The 18057-nt window shown below is 40.1% G+C and overlaps 3 protein-coding genes across 4 annotated transcripts; all 3 read left to right on the top strand.

The window, feature by feature from the left end:
- The first annotated feature begins 34 nt into the window (after window positions 1-34).
- On the top strand, window positions 35-1577 carry LOC118431717. The gene is made up of 3 exons (XM_035842984.1): window positions 35-185; window positions 562-674; window positions 1155-1577. The coding sequence occupies exons 1-3, from the start codon at window positions 74-76 to the stop codon at window positions 1428-1430; spliced, it is 501 nt and encodes a 166-aa protein (XP_035698877.1). The 5' UTR covers window positions 35-73; the 3' UTR covers window positions 1431-1577.
- An 891-nt stretch (window positions 1578-2468) lies between these two features.
- On the top strand, window positions 2469-4981 carry LOC118431720. 2 transcript variants are annotated; one of them, XM_035842988.1, is made up of 4 exons: window positions 2469-2660; window positions 3351-3431; window positions 3910-3951; window positions 4517-4981. In XM_035842988.1, exons 1-4 carry the CDS (start codon window positions 2476-2478, stop codon window positions 4590-4592), a joined length of 384 nt encoding a protein of 127 aa, XP_035698881.1. In that variant the 5' UTR covers window positions 2469-2475; the 3' UTR covers window positions 4593-4981. The 2 variants fall into 2 exon arrangements, with proteins under 2 accessions (XP_035698881.1, XP_035698882.1); XM_035842989.1 differs by lacking the exon at window positions 3910-3951.
- A 5884-nt stretch (window positions 4982-10865) lies between these two features.
- On the top strand, window positions 10866-18019 carry LOC118431537 (trimethyllysine dioxygenase, mitochondrial-like). Its single transcript, XM_035842777.1, has 5 exons — window positions 10866-12140; window positions 12687-12802; window positions 13446-13699; window positions 14461-14606; window positions 17884-18019. The coding sequence occupies exons 1-5, from the start codon at window positions 11806-11808 to the stop codon at window positions 18017-18019; spliced, it is 987 nt and encodes a 328-aa protein (XP_035698670.1). The 5' UTR covers window positions 10866-11805.
- The last annotated feature ends 38 nt before the right edge of the window (window positions 18020-18057 follow it).

The raw sequence follows: 18057 nt of genomic DNA, 5'->3' as shown, positions 1-18057 counted from the left end.
GACTACAGAGGGTGTACAGTACACAACAGCAGACTCTTCCACTTCTTACTTACAAACAACAAAATCAACCGAAATGTTCACGGAAGATGTAAAACCGCAGACAACGCCGGGAGCATTCACGAAGCCGTCCGCGACATTCAAATCCACTGTACAACAGACGCAGTCAAGTTTTGTTACAGCCGAACGTAAGAATCTATCCTCCTATATTCATTTTGATTCATATTCTATCTGTATCAAACCTGAAATTGAAATTGATGCATGCATGTGATAGGTCAACACTTCACAGATAGAAAGCGGGTCATTGACAAAGGTACCTTATAGCCAATTTAAAATGACACTTAACGTTATGTTGCTAAAAAAAAAGTAACTTATTGGTCCCGAAAAATTCTCTGGAAACCTAAAAAAAGCAAGTGGATGACACTATTATTATCATTTCTGCATGCGTTATTATGCCGTATTTCTAATTTCTAATGCTTGGCAATGAATTGAGGGCTTTTTGTTACTCAATAGAGTCTTGCTTGACGATGGTATTAGTTGATTCTCGCCTTGTTTGTTTTATAGGTCCACCAACCTTTTTCTTCGAAGTCACCATGGTGAACATAGAGTTCACCGAGGAACTCAACAATCCTACATCTGAAGAGTTTACATCTCTGGCCTCTCAATTGACAGAAACGGTCAGTCACCATATGAATGTATTTATTCTTACTCTCCAAGCATAGGTTAGGCTACGCTATTTTTGAAGCCTTGTTATGTGTTCTTGTTGTTCTATTTGGCTGACGGACATGAAGAAACGATAACCAAATAAATCTGACAAAAACGAGCCGAATTTCTGCTTGAACATTTGTCAGGTCAATTCTCTTACGAAATGTCGCTCCTTGACCTACTAACCCAATTGAATTGTCTAGTCTGTTAAAATGGACCCACATTTCCACTATTGGTGGCGTCTTGATTTTTAACATCAATGAGCTTGCCTTATTTCCCACACGCAAATCATATACAACTACCTACCTACAGATACAAAAGAACATCAGTCATTTTACAGTCCAACAAGAAAAAAGACAGAAATTTCTTGATGCCATTTTTCTTCTAGACTGTTACCTGAATGCCAAGACATTTGTAATTGAGCTTTTTGTTTTGTTATTTGATATTATTAGATATGGTTGTACCTACAAGAAAGCTATCTAGCAGAAGACATCGTCAGTGTGGTGATCACCAGATTCCGGAAGGGGAGTGTCATCGCAGACTACGAGGTGAACTTGCGTCAGGACACGGTGGACGTTACCGATTTACAGGTCCGAGATGTTTTCCTTTTAGCCCTCAGCAACATCACGAGCAAGAACAACTCACTGGGGATCCAAGTGGACTCATTGTACGTGCATTTTAATTACCCGACTTTTCCAATTGGTAAATATAAGGGTTGTTTGGCATAAGGATATATTTGTCCCCAAACCCTGAGGTTCTGGGTTCAAATTCACCGACGTTACCCAACGGTTCATTGAAAGGGTCGTGTAGCGTAGGGGCAGGATGTTGGATCCAGAACCCGAAGGTCCTGAATTTGAATTATCCTCTAATGCCACCGATGTTTGCCACATTTTGTAATTGGTAAAAGTGACAGTTATTCAGAGGGTCAGGTGCCGGCATTACGGCAGTATGTTTGACCCATAATATGATCATGTATTCAATTTGGTAAATATCACATATTAGAGGTTCGTGGGACACAACAACAGGCTATTTGGCCAGGAACCTTTTTTAAATCCCCTGATACCGCTAACGTTGTGCCTATAGGGTAAACTGTGCTAAGGCTCCAATTGTTATGTAATTAATTAGAGTCGTCTGTACTCCAAAGCGTTGATCTTAAATACTTTTGTCAGATTCACGAGTCACAGAATAACAAATTTATTTGTACACAGCTATGTGTTTCATTGAAGAGGAACGCTTCAGTCAAAGTTTGTCGCCTACCTCGTTGTAATTTCTGTGGCGTAGAATATGTTTTCCAATACTTTACGTCTAGACCACATCTGTTAGCAGCGACACCTACTTGTACTCACTCATCATCACTAGTCGACCCCCGGAGGGGGCGAGGTAAGTCCATGCACTTCTTCAGCCCACGCCTTCCTGTCTGACATGACCGCTCCCAGGTCCTCCTCCGCTAGCCCGGTATCCCTGGAGAGCAGCCTCGGGAAGGTCAGCTTCCGGGAATAAGTTTTTCCGCGGGGTCTCCACAAGAGGAGCGAGGAGATTACCTCCTCACTAGCCCGAAGGCAGTGTCCAGCAAACTGTGCCCGTCTCTGTCTGAGTCTGTGAGAAACCCGCGGAAGATCACCATAAATGTCCCCTATAGATGGGTGCTGCTTCCAACAAATGTTCTGTGCTACTTGTACTACGTGACAGAACAAGTCAGTATTGCCCTAAGAAAGGTGGCATACGTTCACTGAAACGTTCGTCTAGAATAAATCAATTAGTTTCGTGCTAACAATGATGGTGTATTTAATGGTATTCATTTGCAGGTGTATGAAAGATGACGGGACCAGTACGTGTACGGGAGTTAAGGATTCCTCACAGTGGCCATCTTGGGCTGTTTACGTCATCGCGGGGGGCGCCGCTGCTGTCGTGTTCCTCGCTTTCTTGTTGACCGTTTGCGTCGTCCTGCGTAGAAAAAAGTTAGTCTAATATAATTTATTATCATAATTTTCCTTGTGGTATAGAACTTTAGAACCCATTTTGGTAATAAGATAGAGAATTGGTGTTGGTTTGTGTTAACTAGTTTTCGTCTATAGACACTACTAGCCCTCTGACCTTAAGGCCATGTGGATTTGATTGTATGAATGAGATCCGCACGATCGTCAATTTTCATTTACTCCAACAACTACTGTTCCTACTGAACGATCTGCACTGTAGTACGTATACATTATAGCGTTCAAACGTGTTAATCGCTGACTAACTAGCCTTATATAGATAACCGAGTAATATCATTTGTATCATAGACTGACATTCTAGATCGTACGACTGCTAGTCAAGCTGTAAACACGGATCACCTCTGTAGTCAAAGTTACATGTATCGTTAATACTGTTGTATACTGTATACTATTGTATAACGTATATTGTAATGTTACCAGGGCTAGCCCTTGATAATAGCCTCAGGCTAGTTGGGTAGCCCTGGCTGTATTTCTCATGATTATACATAGTACAGCCGAATAAATCAAATAAAAAAAAATCCAAAAAATCGCTCATAATGTAAATCAAACAAGCAACGAGCACATATATGTCGAACATTACACTAACAATTGAAAAAATACTTATATCTCTCCCCGTATGTTGAAAAGTATTAAAATCAGATCTTCCTGTTCTAGCTACACCAAGGACTACGATTGCCAGTCGGAGAAGTCGGAGCTCGAGCAAGAATTCGATCCGTATGGCAGGTTCAACAAAAGGTTTGATAATTTTACATACTTGTTAGTTAACAACGTTTTCAACACGCGTGTACGATGGAGCGCCTGGCCTGTCAGTTTTCACTGACTTACACTGACTAGTATTGGACTAATGAGAATTCTTATTACACAACCAGTAGATACTTAGTACATTTGTTACATTTCGATGTCTCTCAGACACCCTCGTCAGAGATTCTAACTGGAGTTCTGCTTCTAACCGCTATATGTAGCCGATGTAGGTGGTGCATCGAAACGAAAGCAATGTAAATACCTACTGGTTGTGTAATAAGAATTCTCCTTTATCCTATATTCTACCAACCTGATGAAACTATTTTCGGAAAAAAAACTGACTTATTTTATTTCGCATTTATTGACTTACTGTGCAGTCCAAATTGAGAGTTCGGATTTGAACGTTGTCGTAAATTGTAGACAAAAGTTTTCTTCGAAAATATAGTGATATGCTCTTTCTGAAATTTTCTAGGGGCAGTTACTTCCGTTGTGTCGTGAACCCGCTCTATGACGAGTAAGTGACATATTTATGATGATGATGAATTGGTTCATTCAAACGTTCGAATTTCAAACATTACAGTAATGCAATACATATGCACATGGAAAATGGCAAATAAATTTTGTTAACTCTGAAAATGCTAGTAATAATCTTTATTGCAAATTCATGCCCGAAGGCTAATTGCAGATAAAGAAAAGTAGTGGTCTACATAATTGTACGCTTAGCAGAGAAGGAAAATCAGATCTATAGAAAAATAAAGTCTAATCTACATCTAACTCTACTTAAGCTATTTGATGTGTTTGACGTCTTTTCTGTATGCAGTGAGAAATGAAAATATACTCTATTTTAGACCATATCTTCAATGCCTTGCCATTGTCTACAACTGAAAAATGCTTACAAGAATGTCTATTTGCTGATTATTTAGTAATGATTTCTAATCACATTAGAATGTCGATCTGAATTGAGAGCAAGAAAAAGTGATAAGTTCTTTGATAATTGCAATCACTGAATGCAATGCCGACGACAATGATTCTTATGGTAGAATGTATAAATCTAATAATATTACACATCTTTTTTTCAGAACAAATTCGTCCACAGCATATCAACTTCAAGAGGTACTCGACAACTATATTGAAGGCTCGACAGTGAACAAGTGAAGGCTCGACAGAATGAAAATATCTAGGTTCTAGATGTATTTACTCTTCTCTTGTATATTGTGAAATCTCGGTCAACACTAGAAACTAAAGAAAAAAAAGATTCTTTGTACACAAGGAATTCATGGTAATTTTAACTGGTGTATATTGCACTGCAACAAAGTTGTCGCTGCTTACAAATACCGTGCAAGTAGTATTTACATTACTTTTAGAAACTCTGTGTTTACAATTCGGTCAAAAACATTTAGTAGATATTACGCATACATTTTTAAGGCCACGAAACGTCAATACATTATAAATCACTTGTTTGTTTACAAAAACTGCTGTTGTTTAGTGACTTATCAACCTGATGTAACTGTTCTCGAAAACAAAACAACAAAGTGGCAACTAAACGTTATTAGTTACATGTGTATCTTTTTATTGACTTTTGGAGTTTAGACTTACACATCGATTATCTTTTAAACTTTTTAAAAGTTGTATATAATAAGAGTTCGCCGTCATCTTGTCTTATCTTCATCATCACCGTCATCTTGTCTTCATCTCTTTAGTATGTTTGATGTTTTGTTTGTTAGTTAAACAAAATGAGAAGAGATATTTCACTGAATGTGTTAAAATAATCACATACTCTCTATTATATTATGAATAGATAAAACACTATTGTACGGCAGTTGTAACAATTACGATTTGTGGCAACTTGGTTTTCACGCCTTTAAGTTATCAACTTGTTTTATTGTTACAGGAAACAATAATAAACGTTGTCCCATTTCGGACAAAGAAAATGTCTAACAGTATCGAAGAAGCACAATATCTTATCCTCATTTGTCCAATTCTCAAGAATGTACAATGTACGTATACCTTTCGACTCTTTTCATATTCGAAGACAAAAATTTACAACTTTTATGTAAATAGTGTTGAATTGTGAACGGATGCAATATTGTCATTGTCGATTATATAAAATTTAGTTCAGGAAGGAATACACTTTATATACTTCCATAAATAATTTGTAAAATTAAAGTACTACATACAGTCATTTCATCTTTAAAATGCAACTTCATAAACATATAAATAAACGTTTTAGTCTATTTGTTGTCTTTCGTCATTATTTTCTGAAAGAATGTAATTTTGAAAATCATATTCGCGAACAAAAAAATGGCAGACCCCAACTAGTTGCATATGTATGACGTCACTTTTTGGTGTAAATTGACGTACTGATGATGCTCTTGACAACAGACGTCGCAGCAAACATTTTTCTTTAGTTATCTACATTTGCTGTTACATTTTTGCTGCATATCTCCATGTTTTCTATGAATATATTTTTTAATGATTCCAGCAAATCACATAACATGGCATCATAATGACGTAACATGGCATCCTCACGATCACAATCAAGAAGGCTGGTCTCCCTACTGATGTCTTGCTCCAGATTTACCTAACATTCCTACGCCCATTACTGGAGTATGCCAGTCCGGTGTGGGGAGGACTGCCGAAACACCTGTCAGACAAGATAGAAGCCATGCAGAGGCGCTGTCTTAGAATCATTGGTATCCCATCTGACTCTCTGCCCTCACTATCAGACAGACGGGACGCAGCGACGCTGAAGACTCTACAAGACATACTGCGGGACAGTAGCTCTCCGCTGAGGGAGTTCTTTACTTCACCTCAGGACAGTTCGTACAGTCTTCGTCGGGAAGCCCGATACAGGGCATCTAGAAGTAAAACGAATAGACATGAACTGTCATTTGCACCCCGCTCTGTAAGATTGCTGTACGAAAGTGCTAGTTGATCGGTAAAGAATGTTGATTCTGTCATGTCTATTTTTTTTTAATCCGATTACTGTCTAATTTTAAATGTTGTAAATGCATTAATGTTTTAAAGTTGATTCTGTGACTGATGACGCATTTCATGTGTATACACATGCCAAGTCATCCAGGAATAAAGCTGAATCTGAATTTCTTGTTTTTCTTTACATCAACGTCTGCACCATTCTCTGGTGGCAATGCAATAAGCCGTTTAGGAGTTGTAGGAATCACAAAAGCGGGTCTCAAAAAACAAAAATGCACTGTCTGAATAGGGTTAAAATGTCCTCTTTCAGTACTTCTCATGTTGGGCTCCTATGGGTATGCCAAATTTAATCTCCAAGCAGATCTTACAATGGTTTTAAGGCAGTAATATAAGCTGCTGAAGGAGTTTAGCCGGTAGAGGAGTTTTATTCCACCGCGGTAGACTACTCTGCCGGCTAAATTTCTCCCCCAGTTTATGTTACTGTCTTAAACCACCGCAAGATCTGCTTGGAGATTAGGCCAAAATATAATGTCTGTCCTAAAGCCCAGGGCGGTGTCTTATAACAGGCCCCTGCGTGAATTGTAAAGTGGCGCAACATGAGATTAGTCGGACTTTAGAAAGATTTATAAATGGCGCCAGAACACGTGACTATGCCTAGCCTTTTGCTCAGAGTTGATAAAACCGGTATATCAAGGCTTAGAATCGCCCTATAGGGCCACCTATTTCTTGACACTTTGCTTGACAACTTACGCAGAGGTTCGCGGCACGGTTCCGAGGTATGTTTTGCCTTTTTTAATCTTATTTCGACTCCGATGTGTCTTGAAGACATGCCAAAAATCAACACAAGAATCCGCTGAGATGTTGCAACGTTCATGAAATCAAATCACACAACAAAACCACACGTACAAGGCCACATAATATACCTTCTGACAAAGACCATTGCTACAGTAAAACCCCCCTTCCAGTCAGGGTCAATTTAGAGCTCGCAGACTTGTCGTCCGATCGATTTTCGCTACATGTGAGGGGGTATAACTCTCTGAGGCCCAGTCGCGAACTGAGGCCCCACCGCGAGTTCAGCACTGAAATCGAGTGCTGACGGCAGTCCAATACTGGAATTCCAGTGCCTTACTTACAGGAAGGTAAGCTGCATGAGAGCAACATCTAAGTCTTCATGCATTATCATCTTCACCATGTATCTTAGAGGCTTGGTAAGGTCTTCTACCAGAATTTCTCAGAGTCTGACCTCAGCTCGCAATACTTCTTTCGGCTTTCTTGCGTCACAAAGTGCAAGTCTGCATAAAGAAAAGCTCACAAGACGTCTAGCTCCTTCAACAAGTACACTTTTGTACAGTAATACCAGCCTATGTCGCACATTCACAAGTGTGAGAGAGGAAAGGGCGAAGGAGGCTACCATCTTCGAGGCAAAGACTTTGGAGTTTGAAGACCATTTGATCCTGAAGTACAAAGGGGTCAAACTACCGCCAAACTACGTCTGGCTCAGAGACCATTGCAGGTTAGGATTCAACAACGTCAAAATGACGTTGTTGAGTCCGCATTTGACAGCATATGTCTTATAACACTAAGATATGAGTGAATTTTGAGATGGTGGCTCCCTTGAGAAGACTGTCAGTGAGTTGGGCTAACCTCAAAGTTTCTTCCCCTATTGAAACCTAATATAAAAGGGCAATGAAATAAGACCTCGTAAAAGTACTTAGTACATTTTTTTTTCACTCGTGAAACTTCTTCTCAAACAGAAAGTCACAAGAGTATACTTAAGAAACTTGCGAAGAAAATGAAGTGTCAGAAAGTTCAGAGCAATATGCCTGTATAACAATGATGAAATGTACTTTTATCACAGTGCAACGCAACAGACGTTATGTTTTTAACAAATTTACAGTTCAACGGACTGCATTGCTTGATTAGTAATTAGCTACACCAGAATAGTCTAAATTCTAGTAAGAAACAATGTTCTCTCTAACAGCAGCACATTAACAGTCCATATAACGTGTTTTGAATCCTTCGCAGTTTTCATTAAAAAATATAACACTTGTCTAGTAACGGTTACTCTTTGTGATGTCGTTTCCGATTTCATGGTGCTTTCCACGTGTGGTAACCTTGACATCACAATGGAGAAACCCCTTCCCATAGTGCACAAACAAACAACATGGCACTTGCAAAGTGAGAACTAATAAACAATGTGTTAGCAACAATAACATCTATGTTTTGCTGACACAAATATGTCATGAACTACACACGTCTGCAGCACAGATGCAGTTAAACACTGAGCACTGACTGTCCAGAAAAGAGGTCGATTGAAGGATTTACACATTCTTCTATTATCATGTAAATTAAGCCCCGATTTGCATACAATACATTTCAGGATTTTAATCATTACCTAAGGTATGTACATACTAAAAATAATGCGAATCCACCAACCCCTGCTTGATTAACTCTCTTTCCATGCATTTTTGCGCATACCCGATCCCTACCTATCCAATTTACAAGAAATAAGCCATTTTATGAGCTTTTTTTAAACACTCGATTTAATTCAGATTACGCATTCTTAACAGCAGTGTTTAAAAATAGAGGTGAATAATGATGACGAGACAAGAAGATATATCATATACATATCATGCAAATTACAAAATAGAATACAAAATAAATCATTTCACTATATAAACTTTATACCTGCCGCATGATGTATATGAATAAAGACCTTATTTAATTGTATTCTTGAAAAATTATATAATGCTCGCCAGTATTCTACATCTTTATTATTATGCGATCAGTCTTATGCGTTAAACCAAATTACTAATTTGCATCTTTCATAAAAATACTAAAATTGTATTTTGGATTATTAGGGAAAAGAACGGCTTTTGTAACAAGGGGCGTGGCCCTGTAATGGTTGATTACGCAATCATGACGCCATTGAATTATGAACATACTTTTTGTCTTGTAAAAAGGTGCTAACTAAAGAGAAAAAAATCAAGATTCATAGATAACACTAAGTAGCATTTTCAAGACAACCCCAGAATTCCTTAGCCTAAATAGGATCGTTAAAGTAACTTAAAGACAAATCTTTTGATAAGGTGGCATTTGGCCGTGATGTCAAGCGGTGTCTTCAGCCAATAGCCCAGCAACGAGCTTGAATCTCTTGGCCGCATGGGGAGCGCCGTTGAATCCTACGGTGGACGGTCTGTCAGCGCCCTCTGGCAGTTTGAAGGTGAAGTGCTGCAGCAGGGACGTGATGAGGAGGAAGAGCTCCATCTCCGCCAGCTGTTTTCACAAGCACACGCGCATGCGCGGACCTGTGCACGATCAATTTCATGTTAGTGACTTCATACATAAGACATAATTTCCTTCTCCCAAGTCAAATTTAAAAAAAATCTACAACATAAAGCATTGTTACAATGTAGTAAATGACATGGTGACGAAAGGTACAGTCTAAAATATGAATTCTTATAATGGAATTCATTAAAAGTTGTGAAATGATTCAGTTATCTCAAACAATTTCACTGTCTTATAATATATCAGAATTCCTCTACATTTCTCATGTTAGAATAAAAGATTGCATTTTTTTCTCCAAAACATGATTATATGGTACAATTGATCGAAAGTTGTGAAATGATTCAGTTAAGTCCGGTCTAGATAGGGTTATAAGCAAAGTGTAAGAATCCTTCTTTTGGGAATCATTAGTGTTTTGAAGCAAAATTTTACATTTAAAGGTTTTTTTTTCTTTTTTCTGATTTACCAAACTAGACTAGTATGGTGCAATTTGGGTTTAGTCATACATTTGGTAAAAGAAAACTATCTTTACCTTCTTCCTGTACTGTTTAAAAAGTTGCAAATTTTGTGCAGTGCCACATTGTTCTTGTCTGTCCAAGACCAAATAGAAAAAAAAACATTCTGGTGTATAAATGCGTTCCATAACGCAAATGCCTTTGTAGGGTGAGCCGGTTGCAGTTATGTGACCTCCGCCGTGTGGCGTTTCAAAGTAGCCGATACGCGAACAGAATCATTTGTTTTGTATATATGTAATACTTTGTGGTTTATGCCATTAACTCAAACATATACGTTTTTTCCCCCTAAATTATACTAATAATTTAATTCCGCGTCGAAGCCTGTCAGTGACCCGTTACTAATAAAATTTCTCTTAGGCCGAAAAATTTGTTCTGTTACATAACTTGATCCAGCCTTGGAAATTAGGTATTCTTAAATACTTTAGAGGACAGCACATCCTCCCACATGATATAACTCATCCACTCCCTAATCGCTAGTCACTAAGTGGTTTTATTTCTTAGATATGTGCCAAATATGGTCAAGGCTATCTTCTCCACCTGGGCAGCTACGTCAGAGTAATTATGAAGAGTTTATCTACTAGATAGGGTAACTTTTGCTCAGGCCAAGAAGTCAGTCCAGCCGTTAACAGCTAAATCTTAATTTCACTATATTTTCACATGATAACATATACTTTACCCTATTTTCTATCCGTATGCACAAGCCTTGAGTAAAACATATTTAGCCTTGGTCCGAAGGGGACTTACTGCAGCGACCTTCGGGAGCAAATCAACTTCTAACAAGGCTATGACGATGCAGTTATCGACGTTAGGTACAAGAATTAACTGCCTACTGCTTTGAAACAACGTAGCATGCAATTATCAGTATAGGGAGGGGCGGATAATACTTACAAGTAAGATGTAATGCGCACATATCCCCAGCCCAATACTGTAAATGCAGAAATGTTCGCGGTGGATTAATGTTCGCAGTTTTCGCGGTGACCACTTCACCGAGAACTTTAAACCACCATCAGACTTCAGTCTCTGGTGTTGCCGTGAACTAAATCCACCGCGAAAAGTCCTTTTTCCCGATACCGAGAAATTAAATCCCCGCGAACTTAAATGCATTTACAGTATCTGAGAATGAACTTTGACATGTCAGTTGTTGTCAGACTCACAATAGGATTAAGCAAAAGACCGGTTTGACTACTTGTCATGCAGAATGAACGCCTTTGGTGTACCATTACCCAAATCGTTGTCACTGTTGTGATATTTGTGCTTTACAGCTGGAATATCTATCCTACAGGTAGGATTATATCCATCGTACACTTGAAAGATACACGTACTTTTTTTTTAAATTACGTAACATATTACAGGGTTAAAAGGGGCGGGCCTCAAATAACCTAAATGTACCTAAATAGAGACTTGTCGGTTGATAAACTGTGTTATGTGTTTTAATTCGTTATGCCAGCTTTGCAGACCTGTAGTTTAGGAGCTTTTTTTATATTTTCACCATCCTGCATTAGCTTTGGGGTTTACTTAGGATGCAATCCATAAAATCAAAATGGACCAAACCATGAATAAAGACTTAACAAAGCGTCACGTTTTATCATTTGTTACAGGAAGGCGTTGCAGCGCTGCCTAAGAACCTCCTTTAAATGCCCACAATGTATCTTAGAAAGTTGACAAGTTCTTCGATCAAGATCTCTCAGTGTTTGAACTCATCAGCTCGGAAGTCTGCTTTTGGCTTCCTTGCTTCGCAGCGTGCACGCCTGCGGGAAGGAAAGCTTCAAAGCTGGTCTACCCCTCCTACAAGCTCACCACCGTGTAGTATCTGCCTCTGTAGCACCTTTACAGGTGTGAGAGATGGAAGGACAGTGGAGGATCCGATCCCTGATGAGGCAAAGACTTTGGAGTTTGAAGACCATTTGATCCTGAAGTACAAAGGGGTCAAACTACCGCTAAACTACGTCTGGCTCAGGGACCATTGCAGGTTAGGATCTAGAATAGAACTTTATTTCAACAAAGAAATAATACTTCCATGTTTTTGTCTCGATACGGTGTCCCTTTATAAAAAAAATACAATATACATAAAATCTGTATTGAGTTAGTTCCCGTCCATGGCCGCCGCCATTTTGTTTCCAAGGGGAGTGTAGAATGGTAATAAATAATGCGCAGGTGTCACCACATGTCAATACGTTGATATTGACATTGAATTTTGCTAGATTGCTGTTGCGGTGTTCTCTTTAGGTTTAGTAAACGGCATGACGGTAGTCTGGGTACCATCCGGATAGTAGTTTGCTCCTGCTATCCGTCTGGAGACGTGTACATTCAAACCGTTTGGTGCTAATGCCGGCAGTCAATGAGTGAAGTAAGAAATGGATTCTAGAGCGTTCGTTCGATGACAACAGCCCTCCCACAACCGGAAAGAACGCCGTTACCCAGGCTAGCATGACGGACCATTGCCAAGAATAGAATAGAGTAGAGTGTTTCATGCTGTTTTCTTTTGTATGTAGATAAGATTGGTATACACTTTCAGGACAGGAGACAGTATTAACCACGTGACCAAAGAGCGTATGGTGGATTCTGTCATGATTGACCCCAACATCCAACCGGTGAATGTCACTGTAAAAGAGGGGACTCTAAAAATCAAATGTAGGTACTACATGATTGTCAAAGCAACAGAATATAGTTCTGAAACCTATGTTATTTAGATGTCCAATTTGCTTTTTTTCTTTCCATTAAAATACTAACATCAAAGTCAGCATTGCATGAATAGCTAGACAGTCGCTTGTAGACAAAGCACTGGAAATTATTATCTTAAAATTTGAATTTCTTTCCATCTCTTATTGTAGCTTTTTTCTCTGAAAGTTGCTCATCCGTATATTGCCCTGTCTGTAAAATCTAGCTATTAAGTAAAACAAAAACCTCATGTATCGACATACTTTATGATGTCATTGTATATCGGTTGTTATCAGGGCCAGCCCTTGATAATAGCTTAGCTAGTTGGGTAGCCCTGACTGTATTTCTTTCTATAAAGCCGAATAAATCAAGTCAAATCGAACCATAGTCTTACTGTTGTTTAAAGAAATGTTCTCCGTTATGTCTGACCAAGGAGCTTTCTTTAACTTGGTCTGACAGTGTGAGACTTAGGTACCTCTAGAGAAAAACAACCTGGGCTACCCAACTAGCTACGCTATTATCTAGTCCATACGAAGAGAATGAGTCAAGGCTCCAGCTTTCCCTTATGTTCGTGATACTATAATCAATGCTTAGTTCTTGCTCAATGCCTCACTAGGGCCCGATGGTCACCAGTCGGAGTACGGCCTGGACTGGTTGCTTCACAACACGTATGAAGGCCAGAAGCACGTTTGTGGGACCATGGGCCCCTTTCTGTGGGACGCGGCAACCCTATCAGCCTCCCCTCCTCCCAGGGTCCAGTACCAGGACTATCTCACAAACGACAGGCAGCTGGCTAAGGTTCTACACACCCTGCTGAAATACGGACTCGCCTTTATTGAAGAAGCACCTGCAACAATGGAAGCGACATTGGTTGGTAAAATAATTTTTGTCATATTTTTCTTTCCTTTTAAGAAGGCTATTTTCGTACAGACTGATTGTGAGAAGCTGTGTACATGATATCATGTGACTGGTATGCTTGTGTGTGTGTGTGTTTGTGTGTGTGTTTGTGTGTTTGTGTGTGTGTGTTTGTATGTGTGTGTTTGTGTGTGCATGTGTGTGTGTGTGTTTGTGTGTGTGTGAGTGTATGTGTGTGTGTGCGCGCGCGCGTGTGTGAATTACAGAACAAGAATTGAAAAAAAATTGCTCCAAAATTTAATAATTAATTATGTAATTTGGACCCTATTTGACACAATAACCAACTGATCATATCAACAATCGATCAATGAGTTTCTGCATATCTTTTATTACGACGGTACATCAATATTCGACTAACTTTATCGCAAAATTCGAAGCAAAAGTGGCTACTGCAGTTCAATAAAAAGGCCGCAAGGGGTCAAACTCACACCATTTACTCCAAGTTTATCTACCACTACAAATCATGACGGGAACTAGAGATGTTAAAATACGATCTTCCATTGAAGCTGTATAAGATATTAACCAAATATTTTAGTCCTTTCTAAGTGTCATCAAGACCTACCCACGTCCACGTACTGATCAAAAATACAATCCACCCAGGCCTCAAATCATACATCCCTAATTAGATTCCCTACACAAACATATTATTTAAAAATATAATCTTCAAGTAAGGCAGTGATTTTTTTTAAAAATCATATTAATTTTCTTTTGACAAGGCTGCGGCGGTGAGGATCAGTCATGTCCGTGAGACGTCCTTTGGCCGACACTGGGTTATAACCAGTGACCAGCGACAGGGCGCAGGCTACACTACAGAGGCTCTCCCCCTGCACACGGACAACACTCACTTTAACGAACCGGCAGGGTAGGTGAAAGTGTACAATTAATTATATAAAGGCATGCGTATGTAGAGTGGTCTCTGTCAGACTCCGGGTCTCTGGAAAATTGTAGAAATGGAACATATAGAGGGGGGAAGTTGGCCAGAGGAGTATAGCCGGCCCGCAGGTCGCGTGCTGTTCCCTAGCCGGTTATACTCCTCTCTATTTATTCCATTTCTACGGTTTTCCAGCTACCCGGAGTCTGGTAGAGACTATGTACAGGGTGCATCTTCAAGCCATGCATTTTTACAGGCCTTGTGAAAGAAATAAGTGTAAGAAGCGTTCTCGGCAGGTTTTAGCCAGAAATTCTCGTTAATATATCAAATTTGTTATTGATAAGTATCCTGTTCAAATCCATATGTATTGTCTCTGTTTTTGTCAGCAGGGTTAGCCCTTTGTAATAGCGATAGGCTAGTTGAGCAGCCCTGGCTGTGTATTCTGTACAGCTAAACCAATAAATAAATGAACTAGAGTTCCACGAAACACATACCTTCGCCAGACAATCAAGGGTTGTTATGGAGAATGCCTTTATCAATGACTTAAAGGTTTTATAGCTTCTCAAGTTATGTTATCCGCACTCACACACACTCACACAGAGCCCGCTGCAGTACCGACGGAAGATACCAGGCGAACCATTTTCAAACTCAACCTTTGTTTCTGCGACCGCTACTCAATACCAAGTATCATGAAAATCCATCAATCAGATCTCCAGTTATACTGTTGACCTACATAAAGACTCACCTAACACTATGGCTTAAGCCTTAAAAAAGGCCACAAACCACCAAGCTTCCACTTTTCCCTGCCACATACTAGTAAGCATCACCAAAATAAGGGGGAAAACACCCCTTCACACCAAAATGGAGAAACCCCTTCCCATAGTGCACAAATTAAACAAACAACATGGCCCTTGCAAAGTGAGAACTAATAAACAATGTGTTTGCAACAATAACATCTATGTTTTGCTGACACAAATATGTCATGACCTACACAAGCCTGGAGCACAGATGTAGTTACCGACACTGAGCACTGATTGTCCAGAAAAGAGGTCGATTGAAGGATTTACACATTCTTCTAATTATCATGTAAATTAAGCCCCGATTTGCATACAATACATTTCAGGATTTTAATCATTACCTAAGGTATGTACATACCAAAAATAATGCAAATCCACCAACCCCTCCTAGACTTATACTCTACCAAAGATAATGACAAAATTGCCCGGTGCAGTACAAAACAAGCCGCCAGGAGGCCAAAATTTGCACTACTTAATCCCTGCCCAGAGATGTATCCACTACCCAAAAATCGTAAACCTGACACTTCAGGATAACTATAACGCCAACTTCGACACTCCGCTGCAGTACCGCAACTTGTCGCCAGGATGCCCATTATCGAACTTTACCGTCGTTTTCCAAACCCCTAAATAACTACCGAATATAATGCAAAACGATCCACAGCGTGAAAAGTTATCTTGTACGCAAATACACACACACACACACTCACCCCGCTGCACTCATGACAGAAAGCGCCAACAGTACCATTTTCGTACAAAACCTTGCTATACGCAACCGCAACTCAAATACCAAATATCGCGACACTCCATCCACAGCTACCAAAGTTATTTGAGATTGACCTATATACTGGGACACAAATTTTCTAACCATAACATGACCTTCTTGGCGAAGGTAAAAATGTCAAAGGGGAAGCCCCCCCCCCCCCCCAAGTAAAATTCCACAATTTTGCAGGCGCCATTACGTTCCGGATATTGTCAAGCAAATTGAAACAATGGTCGAGACGAGACAGTTTACTTCTGTTGGGCCTTAACCTTTGGCATATCATCCATAATCCCTGCCCCTCGCACATGCGTAGCGAACTCTGTAAAAGATCCTATAAGGCTTTATAACGTGCTTAAAATTATAAGAAACATTGCATCGCCTAAGTCTACTGGACCTTTAAACCACACACGTTTTCATGGCCTTTTATATAGACATGTGTGATTCCTTGACTTTTTACCCTTACTTACGCCTCCTGGATCCCGTGACTCCGGAAAAGGGGGTGTCCTATACATCACAATCACGCGTCGGCCATCTTGGCGTGAAAAATAGATGTGGAGGGGGGGGGGGGGGTTGAAGAGGTCGGATTTTCCAATTGCTTCAACCCCCCTTTGGATTTCATCCGAGAGCCTGACCCCCCCTTTGAATTTCATCCGAGTGCCTCGACCCCCGTCTAATTTCATCCGAGAGCTCCGACCCCCCCTTTATTTCATCCAAGTTCCAAATGCCTCTTATACCCCTATTATTTCATCTGAATGGCCTTACCCCCTCATAATTTTCATCCTAGAACCTTGCCCTTACCTTACTGTAACTAAGATAGGAGTAGAAGTATCTAAATCCAGATTTTCTTGACTTTTTTTGTAGAAAAACCCATATCCAGACCTATCTCGACCCCCCCGTTCAAACGAAATCCATATCCAAGATTTGCTTGACCCCCCTCGGTAAAATCCGACCTCTTCAATCCACCCCCCACATTTATTTTTTGGAACGGCCCAATTATATCAAATGGACAAAATATCACAGACGCTGCTTACTGTAAAACTCCGCCCAACATCACGTCTGATGGCACGAATCCACTGCTTTCTGAGTACAGGGTCACCAGGAAATGAATGGAAAGAGAGGTGTCTGCCAGAATCGTAACGTACATCGTTTTTGCAGTGCGGCACACAGCAGTGATCGTACCGTTGACTGGTCGCCATTAATTTTCAAAACTGCCGCCGATGGGTCAAAGGTCGCCATTAATTTTCAAAACTGCCGCCGATGGGTCAAAGGTTGTGCAATGATGCCGACTAGCGGATTATTTAGAAACTGCAGAGTAAAGCAGAGCGGCGGACGTAACAGTTACCCACGATTTATATGATACTGTATAGTAGTGTAACCGGATAACTTGCACGCCTGGTCGCCAATTTTAGCCATATGGAACGGTTGTGCGTCAGTAGCGTCGTTTTCGTTCTATCATGTCCGCCGCGTGAGAAAGGCCTATAGATATGACCTTATATTTCACCTATTGAGTCATTGCATGCTTGTCCAAAAAAGCAATAAAGATGATTTTAACACCTTCCTCTATCTCTTAAAGATTGCTGGTGTCCCACATGCTAAAAATAAGGAGACTCCGGGGGAGCCTCTGTACTTGTAGGCGTTTTCCACCCAGCAGAGAGACTGAGGCAGGACGACTCAGGGGGGTTGATAATGATACCTTTATCCTTTATTGAAGGTTGCTGGTGTCCCACATGTTGGAGGAAGGAGACTCCGGGGGAACCTCTGTACTTGTAGACGGTTTCCATGCTGCAGAGAGACTGAGGCAGGACGACTCAGGGGGGTTTAATAATGATACCTTTATCCTTTTATAAAAGATTGCTGGTGTCCCAGACCGTCTTCACAACACACA

This window comes from Branchiostoma floridae, chromosome 15 (genome assembly GCF_000003815.2).
Source record: "Branchiostoma floridae strain S238N-H82 chromosome 15, Bfl_VNyyK, whole genome shotgun sequence".
Lineage (NCBI taxonomy): Eukaryota > Metazoa > Chordata > Leptocardii > Amphioxiformes > Branchiostomatidae > Branchiostoma > Branchiostoma floridae.
This window is presented reverse-complemented; position numbering and strand designations above follow the sequence as displayed.

Coding starts and splice junctions, on each gene's coding strand:
- LOC118431717 (XM_035842984.1), top strand. CDS start 74: ATGTTCACGGAAGATGTAAAACCGCAGACAACGCCGGGAGCATTCACG. Junction 186..561: donor AAGTTTTGTTACAGCCGAAC/GTAAGAATCTAT, acceptor TTTGTTTTATAG/GTCCACCAACCTTTTTCTTC. Junction 675..1,154: donor CCTCTCAATTGACAGAAACG/GTCAGTCACCAT, acceptor TGATATTATTAG/ATATGGTTGTACCTACAAGA.
- LOC118431720 (XM_035842988.1), top strand. CDS start 2,476: ATGATGGTGTATTTAATGGTATTCATTTGCAGGTGTATGAAAGATGAC. Junction 3,432..3,909: donor TATGGCAGGTTCAACAAAAG/GTTTGATAATTT, acceptor GAAATTTTCTAG/GGGCAGTTACTTCCGTTGTG. Junction 3,952..4,516: donor GTGAACCCGCTCTATGACGA/GTAAGTGACATA, acceptor TCTTTTTTTCAG/AACAAATTCGTCCACAGCAT.
- LOC118431537 (XM_035842777.1), top strand. CDS start 11,806: ATGCCCACAATGTATCTTAGAAAGTTGACAAGTTCTTCGATCAAGATC. Junction 12,803..13,445: donor GGGGACTCTAAAAATCAAAT/GTAGGTACTACA, acceptor ATGCCTCACTAG/GGCCCGATGGTCACCAGTCG. Junction 14,607..17,883: donor CACTTTAACGAACCGGCAGG/GTAGGTGAAAGT, acceptor CCTTTATTGAAG/GTTGCTGGTGTCCCACATGT.